This window comes from Lolium perenne, chromosome 2, assembly GCF_019359855.2.
Source record: "Lolium perenne isolate Kyuss_39 chromosome 2, Kyuss_2.0, whole genome shotgun sequence".
Lineage (NCBI taxonomy): Eukaryota > Viridiplantae > Streptophyta > Magnoliopsida > Poales > Poaceae > Lolium > Lolium perenne.
Window position 1 is genome coordinate 227,020,000 of NC_067245.2, and position 19,565 is coordinate 227,039,564.

The window sequence follows — 19,565 nt, forward strand, 5'->3', positions numbered from 1 at the left end:
GACAAAGCAACTAATAATTCAGATATTCTAGCATTATTGCACGACTTATTGGCTCCTTTTGGGAGACAAGTCACCGGTGTGATGCGCCAATAATACCAGTAGTGGTGTTCTTTACGCCTGACACGTTCTTTTCTTGACCCTATAGTCAGGATGGGCTCCGAAAGTTGACTACACAAAGGAAGAGGGGCACATTGACCTAAGAAGTTGTGGAGTAATGGTGGTCTCCATCTCCTTTTCACGAATCAATCATGATATGTGGCTAGGGCGGATCTACCACCACCAATAGCACAGGAATTCCATAACCAATCTTCAACACAATTCTGTACAAGCACAGCAGATGAGGCGTCATAATGGCCTCAAACATTCAGTAGGTACATTGACGGAATCTATGCCTGCTACTGTTACAATGAATGATTTTGGCCACATACTCGTATGGAGAAATGTAATGATGGTACAAGTAAAGGAGCAGATACATTTATTCTTTCGAAAAGAATGACATTGACAAGATGTAAAAAAATGAACATGTTTCTCCGATTAGAACATCTTATTTGCAACGTAGCCATGTCAAGGAATGGAGGTATGTCAACTATGAACTTGAGTCTGCAACAGCACCTGATTTTACTCTGTCATCTTCAATCATAGCTTTAATGTAGAATTCGCCGGCTTTGTATGAGGACCGAACCATTGGGCCAGATGCAACATATCGGAATCCCTGTCATTTAAGACCATGCCATTTTGTCAGCAATTCGGGCTAAAAAAGTACGATGCCTAAGTCTTGAATGTCCTTTAACATAAGAAAACATTCTAGGGAACCAAACGGGAAATATTATTCAGCTTTATATATTATTAAGCATTGATACATAGTACTACCTCCGTTCCAAAATATAAGCCTTTTTAAAAACCTAATAAAAAGACTTATATTTCGGAACAGCCGAGATCTCAAATTCTCTAGCATGTCCTTTAACATAAGAAGCATTCTGGAGAACAAAACAGGAAATATTATTCCGCTTTATATATTAAGCATTGATACATAGTACATGAAAAGGCAAGCACCAAGATCTCAAATTCTCTAGCACAAGAAAATATGTTGCTTTACTAAAGAGCACCGGTGCTAAGGACGCACTATCCGATTCAATTTCTGTTTTGTGGATCATGATACTCATTGACAACCAATAAGAAGTATCAATAAAGCTAGACCTACGGACTGGTGTGGCTACGGAAATTCTACAGACAAATGTGGAGTGAATTGGTTGGCTGAACATGCTTAATAACCGAGGGCAGTTTCTGTTTCAGCCATGCCTGATGTGCCACATCCGAGTTCGTAAGAATTTTTTGTAAAACTTGCCTGAAGGTGTAGCACTACTCAAGAAGTATTAGTCAAGGCATTGTGGTTGGAAAATCACTTTGCTGGTGAAATTAGATTTATGGTTGAAGTTAGATTGTCGAAGTATAAAATGTGCAAAAGCAATCAAGGTTGATAACAGAACTTTATATAATGAAAAGAGCTAAAAATCACAAGATGCGGATGGAGCATACCATTTCAACCCCAAGGGCTCGGTAATTCTCGAAGGCTTCGGGTGTAACATACTCAGACACCGGCATATGACGCTTTGACGGCCTCATGTACTGACCAAATGTAATAACATCAACGCCAGCAGCTCTCACCTTTTCCATTGTGCTTATAACCTGATCAGGGGTCTCCCCACAACCCAGCATGACTGATGTCTTTGTGAGGGTGCCAGGAGGGGCATACTCCTTTGCCATTTTTAGAACATCTATTGATTGCTTAAAATTCGCACGGTGATCTCGCACATCTCTCTGAAGCTCTTCCACCGTTTCAATATTGTGTGCGAAAACATGCAACCCAGACGTTGCAACCTTCTCTACACAGCTTCGATCTCCACGGAAATCAGGTACTGTAAAATTACTAGTGTAAGGGTACAGTACATGGAATGCCTAATATTAAAAGAGGACAGATGCTGTATCAAAGTACTCATGTTTATTTTTATAATGCTCCCTCCCACTTGTTGCAAGATCGAAACTTAGAAATGCTTAGAACATATCTGGTTGACTATACATAGATACAGTAAAAATAAAAGCGGCACCTTGGATTCATATTTTTAATAATGATTTTCTAATCATTCATGGTATATTGTAAAAGGAGTTAATACTTAAGTCAAAATTCAGTCTACGAAGCCGTGTCAAATTGAACCACCCTTGCAAATATCAGTTGAGGGGATAGTGAACAATTAAACAGCAGAACCAGGATTAGGCCTCTTACCGAGCGCTTCAATTAGCATATCCGGCTTCAAAGTCTTCAGCCTCTGTACTGTTTCAGCAAAATGGCCACTCCCCTGATCAGGTAAATCATCACGGTCCACACTTGTAATGACTATATATTCAAGGCCCCATGAGGCAATAGCTTGCGCAACATTGGAAGGTTCATCAGGATCTGGTGGAGGAGGCGTTCTTGATGTCTTGACATTGCAAAATCTGCAAAACATTGACTTCTCAAATCCTCAAACAATCATGGACTTGTAATTCTCTCTACAAAGTGAGTCTTAACTAAGACAAAGATAAATAATGATTTGACCAAGAAACTGGAAAAAATGACAAATAAAACAGCAGTTAATCACATATGTTCCCGGCAGGACCACATAAACATGAGGACACAGCTCTAACGAAACATGTAGCCAAAACAACAAAATGTCAGCAGTTCACCTGAAATGGATATCATGGGACAACCTATTCTAATACCTGAAACTGTACTCATATTCTCACAGGACACTCCAAAAGTATCAGTCTGCAGTTTTGTGACAACCTAAACCTTCACTTTGTTCAACGTGGATGGCATACCATCAATTATAGATTCATAACACCTAATCCAAACAATAGAATAAGGCAAGTCCTCAAAATTACTTTGCCAGCAACCAATTTTTGTATGGCGTTATTAAGACACCTAATTATTACAGCTAACATCTGGAGTTATTGGTTCCACAAGCCTTTTGTCATAAGCAAGTTGGGGTAGGATTGAAACATATGGAAACCAGAAACTGAAAGAGGAAAAAGTAAACATACGAAGTTCACTAAGATTCTGGCACATGGATTGCTGATTTCCTTGGAGTCAACTTTGGTCGCCCTCTGCCCCTTCTAATATTTTCCCTATCCTTTAGAATCCCACTATTAACTGTGCTTCTGGAGGTCTCTGCTGGATATGCCCAACCCGCCTTAGTCAGTGTAGGACTAGCTTCTCTTCACTTAGTGCCACCCCTACCCTATCACGTATTACCTCGTTCCTAATTTGGTCCTTTTTTTTTATGGCCACACATCCACCGTAGCATGCACATCTCCTTGACACTCATTTGTCGGATGTGTTGTTCTGCTCCATATATCATCGCAGGTCTGATCACCATCCTATAGAACTTACCTTTTAGCTTTTGTCAGACCTTCTTGTCACATAGGATGCTAAATGTTTGCTGCCACTTCATCCACCCTGCCTTGATCTAGTGACAAACATCCTCATCAGTATCGCCATTGCTTTGCAACATTGATCCCAAGTATCGGAAGGTGTCCCTGTTAGGCACTATTTGTCCTTCTAAACTAACCTTTCCCTCTTCTCACCCAATACCACTAAAATCACACCTCACATACCGGGTCTTGGTCCTACTAAGTCTAAACCCCTTGGTTAGATTTAAATTCCTACTGACACCGGTCTTAGTTTCATCTACTAGCAATACAGCATCAGCAAAGGCCCTGATAATCAGCAATGAGATTAATTTTTTTGCTTGACGATGCAAACAACTCTGTAAATGAAGCTAGCTCGACAAAGAATGATGGAAATCAAGCCAAGTGCACAGAAGTACGTATACTTGACCCAAGACAGGACACAAGAAGAATGCTCATTGTGAACAGAACATAAAACAATTCTCCTCACACTGCTACCAAAGTTAAAAATAAACAATAAATGTTACTAAGGTCCTCCCCAACTACTGCAGATTTTTTATGGTATCATGAACACCAACTAGTGGGATCTGGTAGGTTGTCGTACAGGTCAGCACACCTCCTGCACACCTATTACAACTCTAGTCGACAGTACAAGCAAAAGTGCGGAAACAACTGACTAGCCGAATCAAAACCTTTTGTTTGCCTCATGCATAGCCATAGCAACCTCTCCTGAAGATGATCTTTGGATGTGTACTCAGGCAAGTATAGCAAGTATGACATCTTAAGTTTACCATTTTCGGAAAGCTATTTATACACTAACTCTAGAAGCTAAACTCCAACTCGACCTTCAGACTGCAATTGTGTGAAGCTGTGCCTGAGTTCAGTTCTCTCTAAAATTGAGTTCAGTTCTCTCTAAAATTGCTTCATACTAAGCATCTGCTCTTACACAAAAGCCAAAAACCCACACAATTCCTAAATCACTAGCAGCATTAACACATCCTCGTGATCTAGCGGAGGCACTTTTTTAAATACACGAGAAGCTACAAACTCAAACTCTTTGATCCACAGTTACACAGTTCAAGGTGCAGCGTAGCATACAGAGATATTGAAACACAAAAATCCTGGAAATGGGTAACTGGTCCTTGCTGTACATTGTTTGCAGTAACTGGTTTGCAGTGTGAAACATCTTGGACGAATTCCATTGTGGACCTTTCTAAACAAATCTCAATATCCCAGTAGGGACCAATGCCGATGTTTTATGTTGGCAATGGAAACTAGTGGGATCTGGTAGGCTGCTGTAAAGGTCAGCACACCTATTACAACTCTAGTCGACAGTACAAGCAAAAGTGTGTTAACAACTCACTAGCCGAATCAAAACCCTTCATTGGTCTCATGCATAGCCATAGCAACCTCTCCTGAAGATGATCTTTGGATGTGTACTCAGGCAAGTATAGCAAGTATGACATCTTAAGTTTACCGTTTTTGGAAAGCTATTTATACATTAACTCTAGAAGCTAAGAGCATCTCCAGTCGCGTCCCCCAAACCGTCCCCCAAAGCAATTTGGGCCGCGCCAGACAAAAAAACGTTCCCAGCCGCGCGCCCCAAAGGCCATTTTTGTCCGGCGCGGCCCAATACGGTGTCCGGCGCCCCAAGCCCGTCCCCGCTACACAGGGGACACTTCGGGCACGCCGGACACAACGAAATGAGAGGCGAGGAGGCGCGGGCCCGACGCGTCAGCGGCTCGGACGCTCAACCGCCGCCTACGTAGCGACGGTGCAGTTGCCAGGAAGCGGAACCGTCGCATTGGCAACCGCGTCGACCGACGCGCCAACCGCCGGAATGGAGCGCGGACTCCTCGGAAGAGCAACCGCCGCTCTCTTCGACTTCTGCGCTGCCGATCATCCGCGCTCAATAAGACCCGTTCGTAGGCGCTTTCGGATCTTCAACCGGCCGCCATTCATCCAAGCTTCTAGTCACGACCATGAGCTACATCTCTGGGCTCCCATCCGACACCTCCAGCGAAGGCAAGCCTCCAGGATGGCGCCATTGGTGGGTCAAAGCCGGGACGCCCAGCAGCGGCGACGATTCCCCGCCACCAGTTGACAGCGCGGAGGAATGGCAGGCCGTGGAGGAGGACGCGGAGGAGGAATGGTCAAAGGAGGCGGCGGCGGCGGCGGCCCGTGCGAAGGCGGAGGCGGACGCGAAAGCGAAGGCCAAGGCGCAGCCGGCAAGCGGCAAGCACCGGTGATGACGAGGAGGACACAAGTTCCTCCAGCGCGTCGGCCGACACCGCCTCTTCGGAAGAGGTGACGAGCAAAGCGCCACCGTGATGACGACGACGAGGCGGGGCCATCATCAAAGAAGAAGAAGTAGTTTAAAATAATTTATATGTAATTTGATTATGTTTTTTCGAAGTTTTATATGTAATTTGTTTATGTTGCACCGATTTGAATATTAGTAAAGAGTTTTCTTCTATCTATTAAAATTATTTTTAATGTTTGGGGGCGGCGTTTGGGGGACGCGGCTGGGGAGCGACATCCCCCAAACGCGGCATGAACGAAACATGTCCCCCAAACGCTCAATCCGGCGCCGTTTGGGGGGACGCGACTGGAGATGCTCTAAACTCCAACTCGACCTTCAGACTGCAATAGTGTGAAGCTGTGTCTGAGTTCAGTTCTCTCTAAAATTGCTTCACAATAAGCATCTCCTCTTACAGAAAGGTCAAAATCCACACAATTCCTAAATCACTGGCAGCCTTAATGCATCCTCGTGATCTAGCAGAAGCAACTTAAATACACGAGAAGCTACAAACTAAAACTCTTCGATTCGCAGTTACACAGCTCAAGGTGCAGCGTAGCATACAGAGATATGCAGACACAAAAATCATGGAAATGGGTACCTAAGGCTATTCCTAAAATCAAAGATGTATATAAGGCTAGGCTGTACATAGGCTGCACCGCTATACTACAACACGCTAAGCAACTGAGTGCGATTCCCAATCGATGCAATAAAGGAAAAGGATCGATCTCTTACCTGCATCCGCGCGTGCAGGTGTCGCCGAGGATCATGATGGTGGCAGTGGCGGTGCCGGTCTCGCCGCCAGACCAGCACTCGCCGAGGTTGGGGCAGCGCGCCTCCTCGCAGACGGTGTGCAGCTTGAGCTCCCGCAGCTTGGCCTTGATGGCGGCGTACTTGGCCCCGCCGGGGATGGTCTCCTTCATCCACTTGGGCTTGGGCAGCGGCTTCTTGCGCGTGCCCACCTCCACCGAGTACGCGAAGTCCCCCAGCGACGGCGTCTCCGCCTGCAGCCGCCGCCGCATCTCCGCGAGCCGCCCCGCCGCGGGGGGCGACTGCGGGGTCGGGTCGAGGGTTTGGAGGAGGGACGGGGTGGAGGAGATGGCGCGGGAGCGGGCGGGGGCCCGGGATAGGGTCCTCGCCAGGGCGGCGGCGAGGTGGCGGCGGCCGTGCATGGCGGAGGCGGGTTGGTGGACCGCTCCGTGGACGGGAGAGGGAGAGGTGGGGAAGACGGTGGCGTTTGTTTGGTGCGGAGAGATCCGATGAAGCGTAGATATCCAGCAGCCGCTTTCAGCTGCAGACGGCGTATTCTCATTAATCATTATGGAGAATTATTCCATTCATTCATTTTATCTTTTCTTCCACACTACTAGCTCCCTTCCGAAATATGAGCCTTTTTAGTAGCTTTCTTAAAAAATATTATATTGTGGGATGGATGTACTCCTTCCGCCCCATAAAGTTTGTCTGATATCAAAATTTTAATAAATCTCTAACAAGCTTTATGGGACTGTAAATAGGCGCGGGCCACTCTAGGTTGGAACACTTATTTTTAAACGAAGAGAATTGATTGAAGTTAAATCCAAGTATATTACAAAATCATGGTATTTCACTCCCTGGATAAGAGATACTTCACTTTTTTTGTTGTTGTAAAACCACTTTTATTTTTGAAAATGAGGTTCGGATCTCTTTAGAAACCGTGGAACTATAGTATAGCCAAAACCTCAAATTATTTGAAGCTTAAGGTTTTCTAGATACCATGGTGTTTCAAAAATACTTTGCATCCAAATGGGGCCTTACTAATTTGAGGAAATACACAGGTGGGGTTTTAAAATTGATGTGCGCGTGACCACTTGTGTTTCTCTACAATTTGGACAGCTCACTGAAACTTCATTGTTAATTCTGAAGGGACTTTACCATTTATACTCAACAGTGGTAAACCAAAAACTTGCTTCGTTAATCTTACAGAAGATTGCCTTCGGGCCTTGGTTTGGCATTTTTATCGAATATATGATAGACCATAGATAGAAGTACGCTTGAGATAATTAGGTGATTGCCTATTTTTTTCCCTCTAGAACCACGTGGTCCTGTTTTAATCATAATCAACATACAAATGGATATATACATATTTGCTAAAAAAGAAACAAGATAAGAAATGGAATGCAGACAATTGATGACTTAATAATGTACTTATATTAGCTTTGATTCACATAGCAGCTTGTTTTCATAAATTCCTGTCTAATCGATTTTCAAATAAGCATAGACAACTAACTAACCTTTAGCCAAAAAAGGAAGATTAAATAATAAGCCTAGTTTCCTCCGAATGGTTTTCACATTTTTCTTTAACCTTGACCTGTAAGACCTACAAAAATGTCTAAGAAAAATAAACCTGTCATAAGTATTCTACAGTCTAGACCTCTTACACAGATTTACAAAGATACAAAAACTTTGCAGATTTAGAACGCACAAACATTTGGCCTTGAGTCTAGAGTGTACAAAAATGAAGCGCCTCTGAAATGTTCCATTTGCCTGAGTGTAATATAACATAACAGTACACCAGATGAGCCATTTTGTATGTTGGAAGTAAGCAGGGGTCCCATCAAGAGCTCCAGAGAAAATATTGTGACAGGGCTGGTTGGTTCACTTCTACTTTTGGAGCTTGGAGAAGACTCGGTTTCTCCTGCAGCTACAGTAATTCAAAAGGATGTTCGGAAGATGGAATAACTGGCAGCAATTGGAGGGCTTGATTGAAAGCTCAGTTGAATTTGCCGAGTTCCCTCTTCTTCGTGATTGCTCTCTGGCCATGGTAGACAAATGAATCTATGATTCCAGAAACAGTGAACACACCTGTATCAAAAAAAAAAAAAACACATGCCTTAGGTCATTGGTTGAACTGCTGAAAGGATGTTGAAGATATGGCTAAATTGACTGAGGTACTAACAAAGGGGTAATGTATTTTAATAGCCTTAACTGGATGAAGACCAGAAATACAGGAATTAAGAGCCAGATTTAGATGGCTGATGGTCAAAGCAAAGGTAGAAAAAACATATTTTTGAAATAACAATGTTCGACTGAAGCATAACAGTTCTCTGAACATATGAACAGAAAAGGTATGATTTAACAGAAATAGCTGATGAGTGTGAATAAAAAGGGCCGCAAGGGAAATATTACCTCCAACAATAGCGCAAACATTGGTTAAGAAGTGTAAGAATGACCTATGGTGTTCCGTGAATGTGACCTGTGAAAGGCATGGACGCCAAATTATAGTGATATTACTAATGCCTTGCAAAAATATCAATGTAAAATGCATGATTCAAAATCAAAAGACAATTTTTTTGATTTCCCTCCGTCATGTATATACTAACACAAATAAGAAAAGATCACACACAGATGAATAAACGAATGGAAAACAACAAAACCAAGCATTCCATAGCCCCGTAATTTTCAAGTACTTCGACATGGTACCTTAATTGGCGAAAGGTCATAAAAGAAAAACACGCCAGGAAGAGCTTGTATCCGACCACTGTCGCCACTTCTTGCATGTTCTGTCACAGAAAACTGCAGCAGAAAATAACAGCATCTTGAGAAATGCTTGAAATTCACATAAATGCATCCGCACACATTAATATGCCAGTGCACACAAGGGAGATGGACACAAATTACCTGATTGGAGAGAATAATTTGCTTATCTAGGTGAGAGTATACAGTGGGAACAACCTGGAAACAAAAAAAAGAGAGCATTGTAATGATATAATCACATGTACTAACTAGTCATGTTGTAAGTATGAGGAATAACCGGATAAGGATCTATGACAAAATCTGGAGCAAATGAGAAATGAAATAAGCAAGATTCTTCTAAGAATCGAGAGGACAAACCTTAATGTGGTATTGGTACATTCCATATGATGAAGGCTGGACCCAATTTGCCCTACACATTATACAAGTTTGGAAGGGTAAATCCTCACTTCCTTTTCTTAGGGAATATTTTCACTCTCTAATAAACACATAAAAGAAATGATATGATGAAATCAACAACATTATAACAAAAATGAACTTACCCATCAAGGGGATTAACCACACCAGGAAAGGGTTCTCCAAAAGTTAATTTATTTATCTTATGGCTGAGCTGCATTGTAGAGGACGATAAGTTAGGATACTTAAACCAAGCATATTGGCGAGAACTTTAAGTATTCCCATCAGCATCTGAAGTTCTAAAATTAGCTGCATATTTCCTCAAGTATGATTACATTGAAGCTATCCTTTTGGAACGGAAGCAGATCATGAACATGGACATTTGCCTGCTGGAAGCTTTTCCCTGGAGCAAAGTGGAAATTCCCAGCAACCTTGTTAATTTCCAGGAAGCCATAAATATTGCATCCTTCACCTTCTTCATCTTTTATACTTTGAAGGAAGCCCTCACTTTTGCACTACAGAATAGTGCACACCATACAAAATAAATTGCCTTGAAGGTGAAGGAAACAAATGTTACACGAAGGGTATCATATGCTATACACGTAGGCTAAAATGCATGGTTGTACCTGATCGATTGAATCAGGGTTTGATACACCCCAACCCTTTTTTCGGTATGCTTCACGGACATCCTCACACGAGTTACAACATTGTCCATCAGACTACATTCAAATAAGATGTTCAGTTAAAAACTTAAAATTCATATGAGAATAGTCAATGCGCTGAATGTAGGTAGCATTATATAACAATCTACTATTCATCTGAATAGAACACAACACGAAATATAGGAGAAGCCAAAATGCTTTGAGCAGAGAAGAAAGCACTAGTCGGCCCTCTGCATTACATTAGTGAGTTGAAACATTGACATGACATTCACTCAAGGAGCATCTATTTAATGGAGGAACACAACAAATTGCAAAGCCAGCAATAAGAATGGTGCTAATGAGAACACTTGAACAATATGCTTACGAAACTAAAAAAAGGTCCAAACTACAACCCCTGATGTAGCTGTCAGGTGTTTCTTTTGCTCCATAACAAATACGACTTGTGCATAACCCCTGATGTAGCTATCAGGTGTGCCTTTTGCTCTATAATTGACTGACACTAGGGGTGACATAATTCACATTAAGCACTTCTAATATAGCAGTTAATATGATAAAAGAGTTGGAATCAGCCAAAATTTAACTATTTCAAAATCTATTTTGTAGCAGTTTCTGAACGGCATCCTTGCCGAGCTCATGAACACGAAAAAATGAACCATAGATTATTAAATCCATGTATGTTGTAAATCCAAGAGAAGTCCATGCAACATAAACGGCAGTAAAGTTCTTTGCAAATTACTTGTAAAAAATGAAATACTATCTGTAACAGGAAATGAACATACTTCTTGTGCACCATAACATGAGCCACAGTAGGTCTCGTTGTGTTCAAGCCTGCCACCATGATGTTGTAAGGGCTTTTCCACCTGTAAAAAGACAAAAACAAAAAGGAAACATGAGTCTTCAGATCTAAATGTATCAGGATTTGAGCAACACACCACCTAGTTGGTACTTGATTAAAAAAAAAACGAAGGTAATGTCAAACACCTAGGTAATAGTTCAGATAAATGTGTGCAGAAGAAATCCTCATAACATTTATGCAAAGAATTTATGACATTTCTATGACAACAAATACATCCTTAATATAGTTAAGATGTATGATAGTTCAGAAGAATGTAGCTTTGGAATAAAGAATACTAATACATGTAATTCTTAACAGAACAAACGAGGCACTGACCTTCATTCCACCAACTGCATCTTGCTTAGTTGAAATAACCTTGCCATTGGCATCAATTCGCTGCTTGAAGACATCATGCTTCTGCGTAGAGCATTATAGTAAAACAAGCTAGTTAGTACAATCTGGCAGCAATATAGATCAACCATAACTTGTACTGGCTAAGAATAATATGCAGGATACTGATAGAAAAGTATCTGAAGCAACATTCATAGCAACAATAACACACAATTACATACCACATCAAGGTGCTCTTGTCCACTGATGTCCATCACATCAACGCTAATTATAGAACACTGAAGGGCTGGGAAGGTGATATCGAACTGCATTTTTTCAGCATCAGACAAAATGTAGATGTTAACAAGTGTCTGAACAGAAAGTAGTGCAGGTCAGTGGTTAACGATTGCATGCAAGATACTAATTCTTGAAAGAGAAGGCCGGGTGTGAGGAAATGGAATAATCGGCAGGAAATATGCAATAAAAGTAATAAACTGTGGGCAAAGTCAAACTAAAGGCAACCAGGAACCCGGCGTTTTTCAATATTTGGTGTAGTGGGGAAACCTAAACTGGTCGGAAATAAAATTAGAGGCAACCAAAGAAATGGCAATTACATTTATGCGAAGTTTTTCTCCCCTTGAGGTATCAACCCTTAGCGTTGTCTCTGTAGCTGCATGAAGATACAATCCTGCATGGACGCATGACGAAACATTAAACTTTGAATATAGGATAAATAATGAATGGTAAAAGAAGCACACAGGTTAGTTAGGTAAACGTTAACCTTTTGGTCGCTGGACATTTCATCATCTAGTAAAATACATAACAAAATTTAAACATGAAGCTTCAAACACTAAGATCAAACAGCTCTTCATATTCCTCATTTATTATAACTACATAAATAAATTTGGTTTCTTAGCATGAAGTCAGTCTGACTCTGATCAACAGGAATCCTACAGTCCTACTTTCTGCATGGAAGTAAAAAAAGAAAAGTTGAAGAAGAAAAGCTGATTTCTAGTCTCGAATTCATATTTGGCTTTGAGCATTAGGTATGCAGGCCACCGTCTCTAGGGTTATGCAAACATATTATCGCTGTTTTGCGCAGCTGATTAACCAAGTAGGACAGAAAAGCGACACTAGAATCTCCATGATGTCCAATTGTTCACAGACCACTAGATGCAGCAGAATGAAACAAGTGGCTGATTAACCAAGCACGACAAAAGAATTAAGCAAGTAACACTAGAATCCCTGAAACTCCAACAATGAATAAAGATGTACAAGCAGAAGAGAAGGAGCCACAGCTAAAGTCGGTTGCAAAACGCAGCACAGTAACACATTTGAGACGAAGTAAGTGCTGGATTCCAGTCTAACTAGCTAGCCAAACAGGAGCGAAGTAATTGCTCGATTCCAGCCTCACATACCAAATGCACACGGTAAAGCACGACAGAAGAAAAAAAAAGTAAGCAAGTAACACTAGAATCCCTGAAATTGCACAGCTGTTCCCTAGATGCATCAGAATTAACCGAGTAAAACACCAGTGGACTTTGTTTTTTTAACGACAGTGAATAGAGATGTTACAAGCAAAAGAGACCCGGCCAGAGCTGAAGCCGATTGCAAAACGCAGCAGAGCACAGTAGCACATTTGAGACGAAGTAAGTGCTGGATTCCAGTGTAACTAGCCCAACTGGGGCGAACTAATCTGTCACACCTGATGCCTCATCAGTGGACATTGAGTCGACAGTCCATGAAGACCATGGACAGACGACGACTGAAACAAGCCCACCGTCAGTCTCAACATCAAGTGGCTAAACTGATGTGGCGTTGTAATTCCTGGACCAAGTGTTGTGAGCCAGTGGGGCCCAACTGTAATAGGTGTGTGTGTGGTTAAAAGGGGGCAGGTTGGCCTGTCGTCGAAGTCATGCTTGTAAACGAATCTGAGTTCATCTCATCTAAACTTCGTCTGTGTTCCCACCCCGTATGCTTCCCCTCATCTTGGATCTAATTTCCCATCTCATGCTTGCTGTTTGTGTGTGTGATTCGATCCCATCATAGATCGGACACTACATAATCACGAGCTAAAGTCCGTCCATCTGGTACCACTCTGCAAACCATCTAAACGGAGCGCGAGATCTCAGCAGAAGCAGGGCAAAACCTAACGCGACAACTGCCCGACGCCTCGCCGGCGTGCTAAACCAGGCGAGGCCCGAATCTAGAGACTGACACGATCAGAACCTACGGAGGCCGCACGAGGTTGCTGAGAATCTGAGATCCGGGCGAGGGAGAGGGAGAGGGAGAGAGGGGCGCGTACGGAGCTCGGAGAGGAAGAGGAGGAGCATGACGAGTGAGGATGCGAGCGTGATGAGGCCGCCGGAGAGCGTGCGGCTGTAGAAGTCCTCGTTCACCTTGGGGTACGCGTCCAGGCTCCGGAGCTTGGACAGCAGCCCGTCCATGGCCGGCGCCGGAGAGGATCTCGGCGCTGCCCCACCCCAGAGAGGACTTTCGGTTTCGGGGCTTTGCTTGACGAACCGCGAATTCGGACTTGGTCGCACTGCTTGGGGAGTCTGATCCGGGGAGACTCCTCCGGCACGGGCGCACGAGGACGAGCAGCCGGCAGAGAGCTTTCTCTTCTCGTTTCGTCAAAGTTTTTTCTTCTGCCTGCGCTCCGTTTCGGGGAGACGGAGGCCTAGCCTAGCCAAGCCCAGCAGCGGTTAGCTGGTGGGCAGCGCTCATGGGCCGGGCCCAGCTCTGTTTAGGCAGCGATATGGTAGAGCGTGCCGCTGTTTTAGTCCCACCTCGCTTGCTGGTGAGTGCCGACTGCCGAGTGGGTAGACAGATCGATATATGGAGAGGCGGGACGGTCACTCACAAGTACAAAGCGAAATATTCTTTCGCCTTTTACTAAAGATACTGTGTGCGCGCCGCAAGTAGCAGCATACGCTAATTTTTTAGAGGGGTTCTTCCTATTTTAGGAGTGCCCCCACAATTCATAAACTCAAATGTTTCTCTATCTACACTATGTAGAACTATAGCTTTTGGACAGTAAAATGGTCTTTAAGCAACATATGGAATGTACTTGACCTCCTTTTGGCACAGTCACAGGGTAGATGAAGATCAATGAGGGGGTGATTGGTTCTCTTGGTCGATGTACCGTTTGCTTTCATCCCAACAACAAGCTGCTGCAACGGTAGGCTCATGGGATAGAACAGAACAAATATGGAAAAAGCTACGGAAGATCCATGTGCCACCGAAGGTACGATCCTTCTGGTGGAGAGTCATCAAAGATTTTGTGCCAACCAGACAAGCACAGAAAGATGGAACGCCTATCAGTTTGTGAGGCATGTGGTAAAACAGATGAAACCATCTTCCACGCATTGTTTGACTGTACATGGGCACGCCTATTCTGGCAAGAAATGAAGAGCATGGCAGGGTTGAAAATCCCTACATTTCATCCCAGATCATGGGCAATGGATATGATTGATGACAAGGAATTAAAGGAGGAGGATAGGGCCTCAATCCTATGCAGTTGCTGGTCTATTTGGAGAGAGCGGAACAAACGCAGACATGGAGAAGAACAAAGATCGATACACGAGTCGATCAAGTGGGTTCTGCAGACCACTGTCGATTTATTTCAGATCGGTAAAGGAAAAAAGAACAAGAGTGGGAAGATGAAAGTTAGATGGAAGCCACCTGAGCAAGGCTGGGTAAAAATTAACACCGACGCAAGTTATTTGAAGGATACCTAGTCTGGAAGCACAGGATTGGTGATAAGAGACGGCCAAGGAGCTTTATTACGTGCACATGCTATTTGGTATGAGCATGCAGCAAGTGCTCGGAGTATGAAAGCCTACGCGGTGCGAGATGGGGCAAGACTAGCGGCTGACCTGGGTTATACCAAAGTTATGATAGAAACTGATGCAAAGGAAGTTGTGAACCTTTGTCCGGAGAATGAAGATAGGTAGGATATCATGGCTATCTCTCAAGAGATAAGAGAAACTATGAGAGCTTTTACTAGTTCTAGCATTTGTTTTGTACGGCGTGAAGCAAATTGTGCAGCCCAATTATGTGCTAGGCAAGCTAGTGTTGATAGGAGAAGATGCTTGTGGATTAATTATAACCCAAGCTTTCTTACTGACACTCTGTTGAGTGATTATAATCCTATTAAGTGATATATAAAGCTCTGAATTCCCAAAAAAAAAATATGAGGGGGTGATTGGTTTGTGCCTTTTTGACACAGGGTAGATGAAGATCAATGAGGGGGCTGTTTGGTTTGTGACGATCAATGAGGGACTGTTTGGTTTGCGCCTCTGTCAGCCACGCCAAATCAAGGGGCGAGAGATCTGCATTAGCTTTTGGCTTTCCTTCGACCAAAATTTTGTCATGGCTAGCATAGGCCAGGACGCCTTCAATCCAAACACTAGCCCATGGTGCTAGTCAACGCCAAAATTTTGGTATGGCAACCGGTGGCCACAATCAAAACAATCATAAGTCAGTACTATGACGAAGCGACCGTTGCTCACCCGATACGATCGTACAAGGTCATAATTTACCCAACACAATCATCCGGTGGTGAACAAAAAATTACGATTTGATGCGGGCGAAATTCTCACCAATGCATTTTCTTGGGTCTTGAGATGTTCGGCTTTGACAAGAAATCCACCTAAATTGAGCATGAACCTCATCTGGATCTTGAATTCTTCACACTATTCCAAAATAGGGGACCCATGGAGCTTATTGTTTGAGATGCCAATGACGTTTTTAGCACCGTCAAATCTGGGGTCGGGCTAAGCAGCGGTGGTCGCTTACAACTCTGAACGAGCTTTCGTCGTGGAAACTGGGGGAAAGAATCATGGTTATTCATGTCATTTAAGATATATTCACCATATCAGTGAGTTGCGTTTAGATATTGGTTTTAGTTGATAAATGCTTCTACAAAAGTTGCATATCTATGATATTTTTACAGATCTAACAATCTGACGAATTTAGTGTCTCACCTTTTTCATGAAATTATTTTGGAATCTGGTCCGAGAGTTTGGTGCCTTTGAGGTGGATTCAAAATTGTGCAGGTCTTCGCCAAGGAGTTCTGGTAGAAAAGGGCCTAAGAGCATCTCCAGTCGCGTCCCCCAAAGCGTCCCCCAAAGGGATTTGGGGCGCGCCGGACAAAAAAAGCGTTCCAGCCGCGTCCCCCAAAGCCCATTTTTGTCCGGCGCGCCCCTATACGGTGTCCGGCGCCCCGAGCCCGTCCCCGTCCCACAGGGGACGCTCCGGGGACGCCGGACTGCAACGAGGCGGGCTCCCACATGTCGGTGACTATTTGCATAAACCGTTGGTTCGCGCCTCTTTTCTCGTCGCTCCTTCCTTCCCGCGCCTCCCACCCCACCGCCGCCGCTGGATTTCCCGGCCGTTTGGGCGTCTGATCTGTGCTGCGAGTCAGCACCGTTGTCGCGGCTGGGGCTCCCGCCGGTCGTGCCGCCGCCGCCGCGTCGCCAGCGCCTCCCAGAACGCGCCGTCAAATCCGCCCCACCTCCGCGCACAGAAGGTGCTCGACGACTTGCCAGGTAGGCGCGATTGGTCGCTGTTTGTTGCGTCGTCTGCCTCGGCGCAATTTTAACCATTGATTTTGCTTTAGCCATGGACAACGACGATGAGATGGTTGCCCTGCTGCTGGAGGACGAGCAAGCGTTCGACGACGACCTGCGGGAGCATTTGCGATCATCGCGTCCCTCCAGGGCATGCTTGACGCTCGAGGCGGAGAAGAGGAAGAGGCCGCGCCGCGAGGATCAAGGCCGGGAAGAAGGAAGTCGAAGCCCCGGCGAGAGGATGGAGGGGCATGCCATGCCGCGGAAACGACTACTTCGCCGACGGGGCAACACATGCCGACAATTTTTCGCGCGGCGTCTGACAGATGAGCAAGGGCCTGTTCATGAATATCCTCCACGGCGTTCGAGAGTTCGACCCCTACTTCAAGCTCAAGGTCGACGCTGTAGGCGTTCTCGGGTTCTCATCCATTCAGAAGTGCACCGCCGCCATGAGGATGCTTGCATACGGAGCACCTGCCGATACACAGGACGACTACCTTCGCATGAGTGAGTCTACGCCATTGAGTGCATGTACAAGTTTTGCCGAGCCGTGGTGGGAAAGTTTGGCAAATACTACTTGAGAGGGCCAACCGAGGAAGAGGCGCAGGATCATGGCACAAAATGCTGCGAGAGGATTTCTTGGAATGCTTGGAAGCATTGATTGCATGCACCGGGCATGGAAGAACTGCCCGTTTGCTTGGCAAGGTATATACAAAGGGCGTCATGGATATTGCGGTGTGGTGCTTGAAGGCGTGGCAGATTATGACCTGTGGATTTGGCATTCTTTCTTTGGCATGGCGGGATCACACAATGACATCAACGTGTTGCGGCGATCTCCGGTGTTCGACGAGACTAGTGGAAGGGCATGCTCCACCATGCAACTATGAGATCAATGGCCACCAATATACCAAAGGCTATTATCTAGCCGATGGTATATATCCAAAATGGGCCACTTTTGTCAAAACAATCTCGAATCCATCGTGTCCGAAGAATTCTCACTTTGCTACACGACAGAGGCTTGCAGGAAGGATGTCGAGCGGGCATTTGGTGTGCTTCAAGCACAATTTGCCATTGTCCGGTACCACTGCTCTAAGGCGGGTCTCACGACCAAATGTGGGAGGTGATGCAGGCTTGTGTGATCATGCACAACATGATCATCGAGGATGACCGCAAGAATCATGTTAGGTCACATGTTGGTCCCTATGAGTGTCAAGGCCCTCTCGCGGAGGTTGATCATGAGTTGCCTGCAGATTTTGCTGATTTTCTCGCCATGCACGCAGAGATCCGTGACAGCAATGTGCATGAGCAACTTCAAGCTGATCTCGTTGAGCATTTGTGGAGGATCAAAGAAAATACCGTGGCACCTTGATGTATCATCTAGCACTTTTTATTATATTTGATTACTTGTTTTATTGTTTGTTGTAATTTAATTTGAAAACAATCCTCGAAAACATTTTTTTTCATATGCTACATTTGATATAAATGGTTTATGTGCTAAAAAAATTATTTTAAATGTTTGGGGGCGGCGTTTGGTGGACGCGGCTGGGGAGCGACGTCCCCCAAACGCGGCACGAACAAAACACGTCCTCCAAACGCTCAATCCGGCGCGGTTTGGGGGACGGTTTGAGGGACGCGGCTGGAGATGCTCTAATATGTCCGGTGCCAAACTCATTGGGGCCGATCATGGTTTGGTATTGGAGATGCTTGGTGTCGACCAACACTATTTCAGCTTCATTCTTGCTGATGGTGAACTTAAGGATCAGACTCTAATTTCGCCTGAATTGCTTTATTAGACTTGTTCAAGAAATACGCATCCGTAACGTGGAGAGGGCCAATAGTTGTACGTCAGCCGCAGCGTCAATGATATACACGTCCTATCAAAGATCTTAGACGATGGATTTTTAATAAGATGGCCCCATGATAATGAAATAAAAGGTGTTGAATTCGTCAATCAAACTATATGCCGGTGGATCATGGACAACAAGGTACGGTCTTCGTTTACTCCGCGTAGCTGATCAATGAATGCACTATTAGCCGACACTTCCTCGACTGACACGATGACACCTGCCTACTGTCACCGCCCTCGCCAACTACCACAGAACACGTAGACATACATGATCCACTCATGCACACGAGCGATCCTCAAACGTGTTTTCTCCAGATGAATCCTTATTTGACTTTGATCTGAAAACCTCGAAATTTCCCGTGCTAACCAGCCCTCCAGCTCAGCTCAGCTGTATCACTCGTGCACGATGATAGCATTCGGCTTTTTTTTTTCTTTTGCAAAACTGCCCTTTGATTAGATGATGTATATTTTACATCACCAACGTATTACACCAATTGTTTATTTTTTTAACAGGTTGCGTATTTTACATCACATGCGCTATAAAATTTCAAGTAAAAGTTCAAACTTTGGCATATTTTAAATGAAATTCAAACTTTGACACATTATGATCGGGAGCACATTTTGGAACTAGTTGATCCGGAGCATATTTTTGACATATTCAACTGGTCTG

General features: G+C 44.3%; 2 protein-coding genes and 1 non-coding gene across 3 annotated transcripts; 1 reads left to right on the forward strand and 2 right to left on the reverse strand.

Moving 5' to 3' along the window:
• Window positions 1–249: 249 nt before the first annotated feature.
• On the reverse strand, window positions 250–6,977 carry LOC127335088 (lipoyl synthase, mitochondrial). The gene is made up of 4 exons (XM_051361678.1): window positions 6,479–6,977; window positions 2,282–2,493; window positions 1,537–1,916; window positions 250–712 (listed from the first exon to the last, which is right to left on the reverse strand). The coding sequence occupies exons 1-4, from the start codon at window positions 6,913–6,915 to the stop codon at window positions 587–589; spliced, it is 1,155 nt and encodes a 384-aa protein (XP_051217638.1). The 5' UTR covers window positions 6,916–6,977; the 3' UTR covers window positions 250–586.
• Window positions 6,978–8,014: 1,037 nt separating this feature from the next.
• LOC127335089 (uncharacterized) lies at window positions 8,015–14,125 on the reverse strand. The gene is made up of 13 exons (XM_051361679.2): window positions 13,782–14,125; window positions 12,091–12,164; window positions 11,719–11,802; window positions 11,483–11,563; window positions 11,091–11,171; window positions 10,276–10,368; window positions 9,985–10,164; window positions 9,796–9,863; window positions 9,614–9,665; window positions 9,401–9,454; window positions 9,203–9,295; window positions 8,909–8,975; window positions 8,015–8,584 (listed from the first exon to the last, which is right to left on the reverse strand). Exons 1-13 carry the CDS (start codon window positions 13,921–13,923, stop codon window positions 8,493–8,495), a joined length of 1,161 nt encoding a protein of 386 aa, XP_051217639.1. The 5' UTR covers window positions 13,924–14,125; the 3' UTR covers window positions 8,015–8,492.
• A 195-nt stretch (window positions 14,126–14,320) lies between these two features.
• On the forward strand, window positions 14,321–14,446 carry LOC127337820 (U5 spliceosomal RNA). The gene has a single exon (XR_007874126.1). It is a non-coding gene; the product is annotated as a U5 spliceosomal RNA (small nuclear RNA).
• Window positions 14,447–19,565: the final 5,119 nt, after the last annotated feature.

Bases quoted from the DNA above. Each gene is read 5' to 3' on its own strand.
- LOC127335088 (XM_051361678.1), bottom strand. From the start codon at position 6,915: ATGCACGGCCGCCGCCACCTCGCCGCCGCCCTGGCGAGGACCCTATCC. The intron at 1,917-2,281 runs GTAAGAGGCCTA...GTAATTTTACAG, and splicing joins TATGCTAATTGAAGCGCTCG to TACCTGATTTCCGTGGAGAT. The intron at 713-1,536 runs GTATGCTCCATC...CTTAAATGACAG, and splicing joins GAGCCCTTGGGGTTGAAATG to GGATTCCGATATGTTGCATC.
- LOC127335089 (XM_051361679.2), bottom strand. From the start codon at position 13,923: ATGGACGGGCTGCTGTCCAAGCTCCGGAGCCTGGACGCGTACCCCAAG. The intron at 9,296-9,400 runs GTAATTTGTGTC...TTTCTGCTGCAG, and splicing joins AAATTATTCTCTCCAATCAG to TTTTCTGTGACAGAACATGC. The intron at 8,585-8,908 runs GTAATATTTCCC...TTTTTGATACAG, and splicing joins TGTTTGCGCTATTGTTGGAG to GTGTGTTCACTGTTTCTGGA.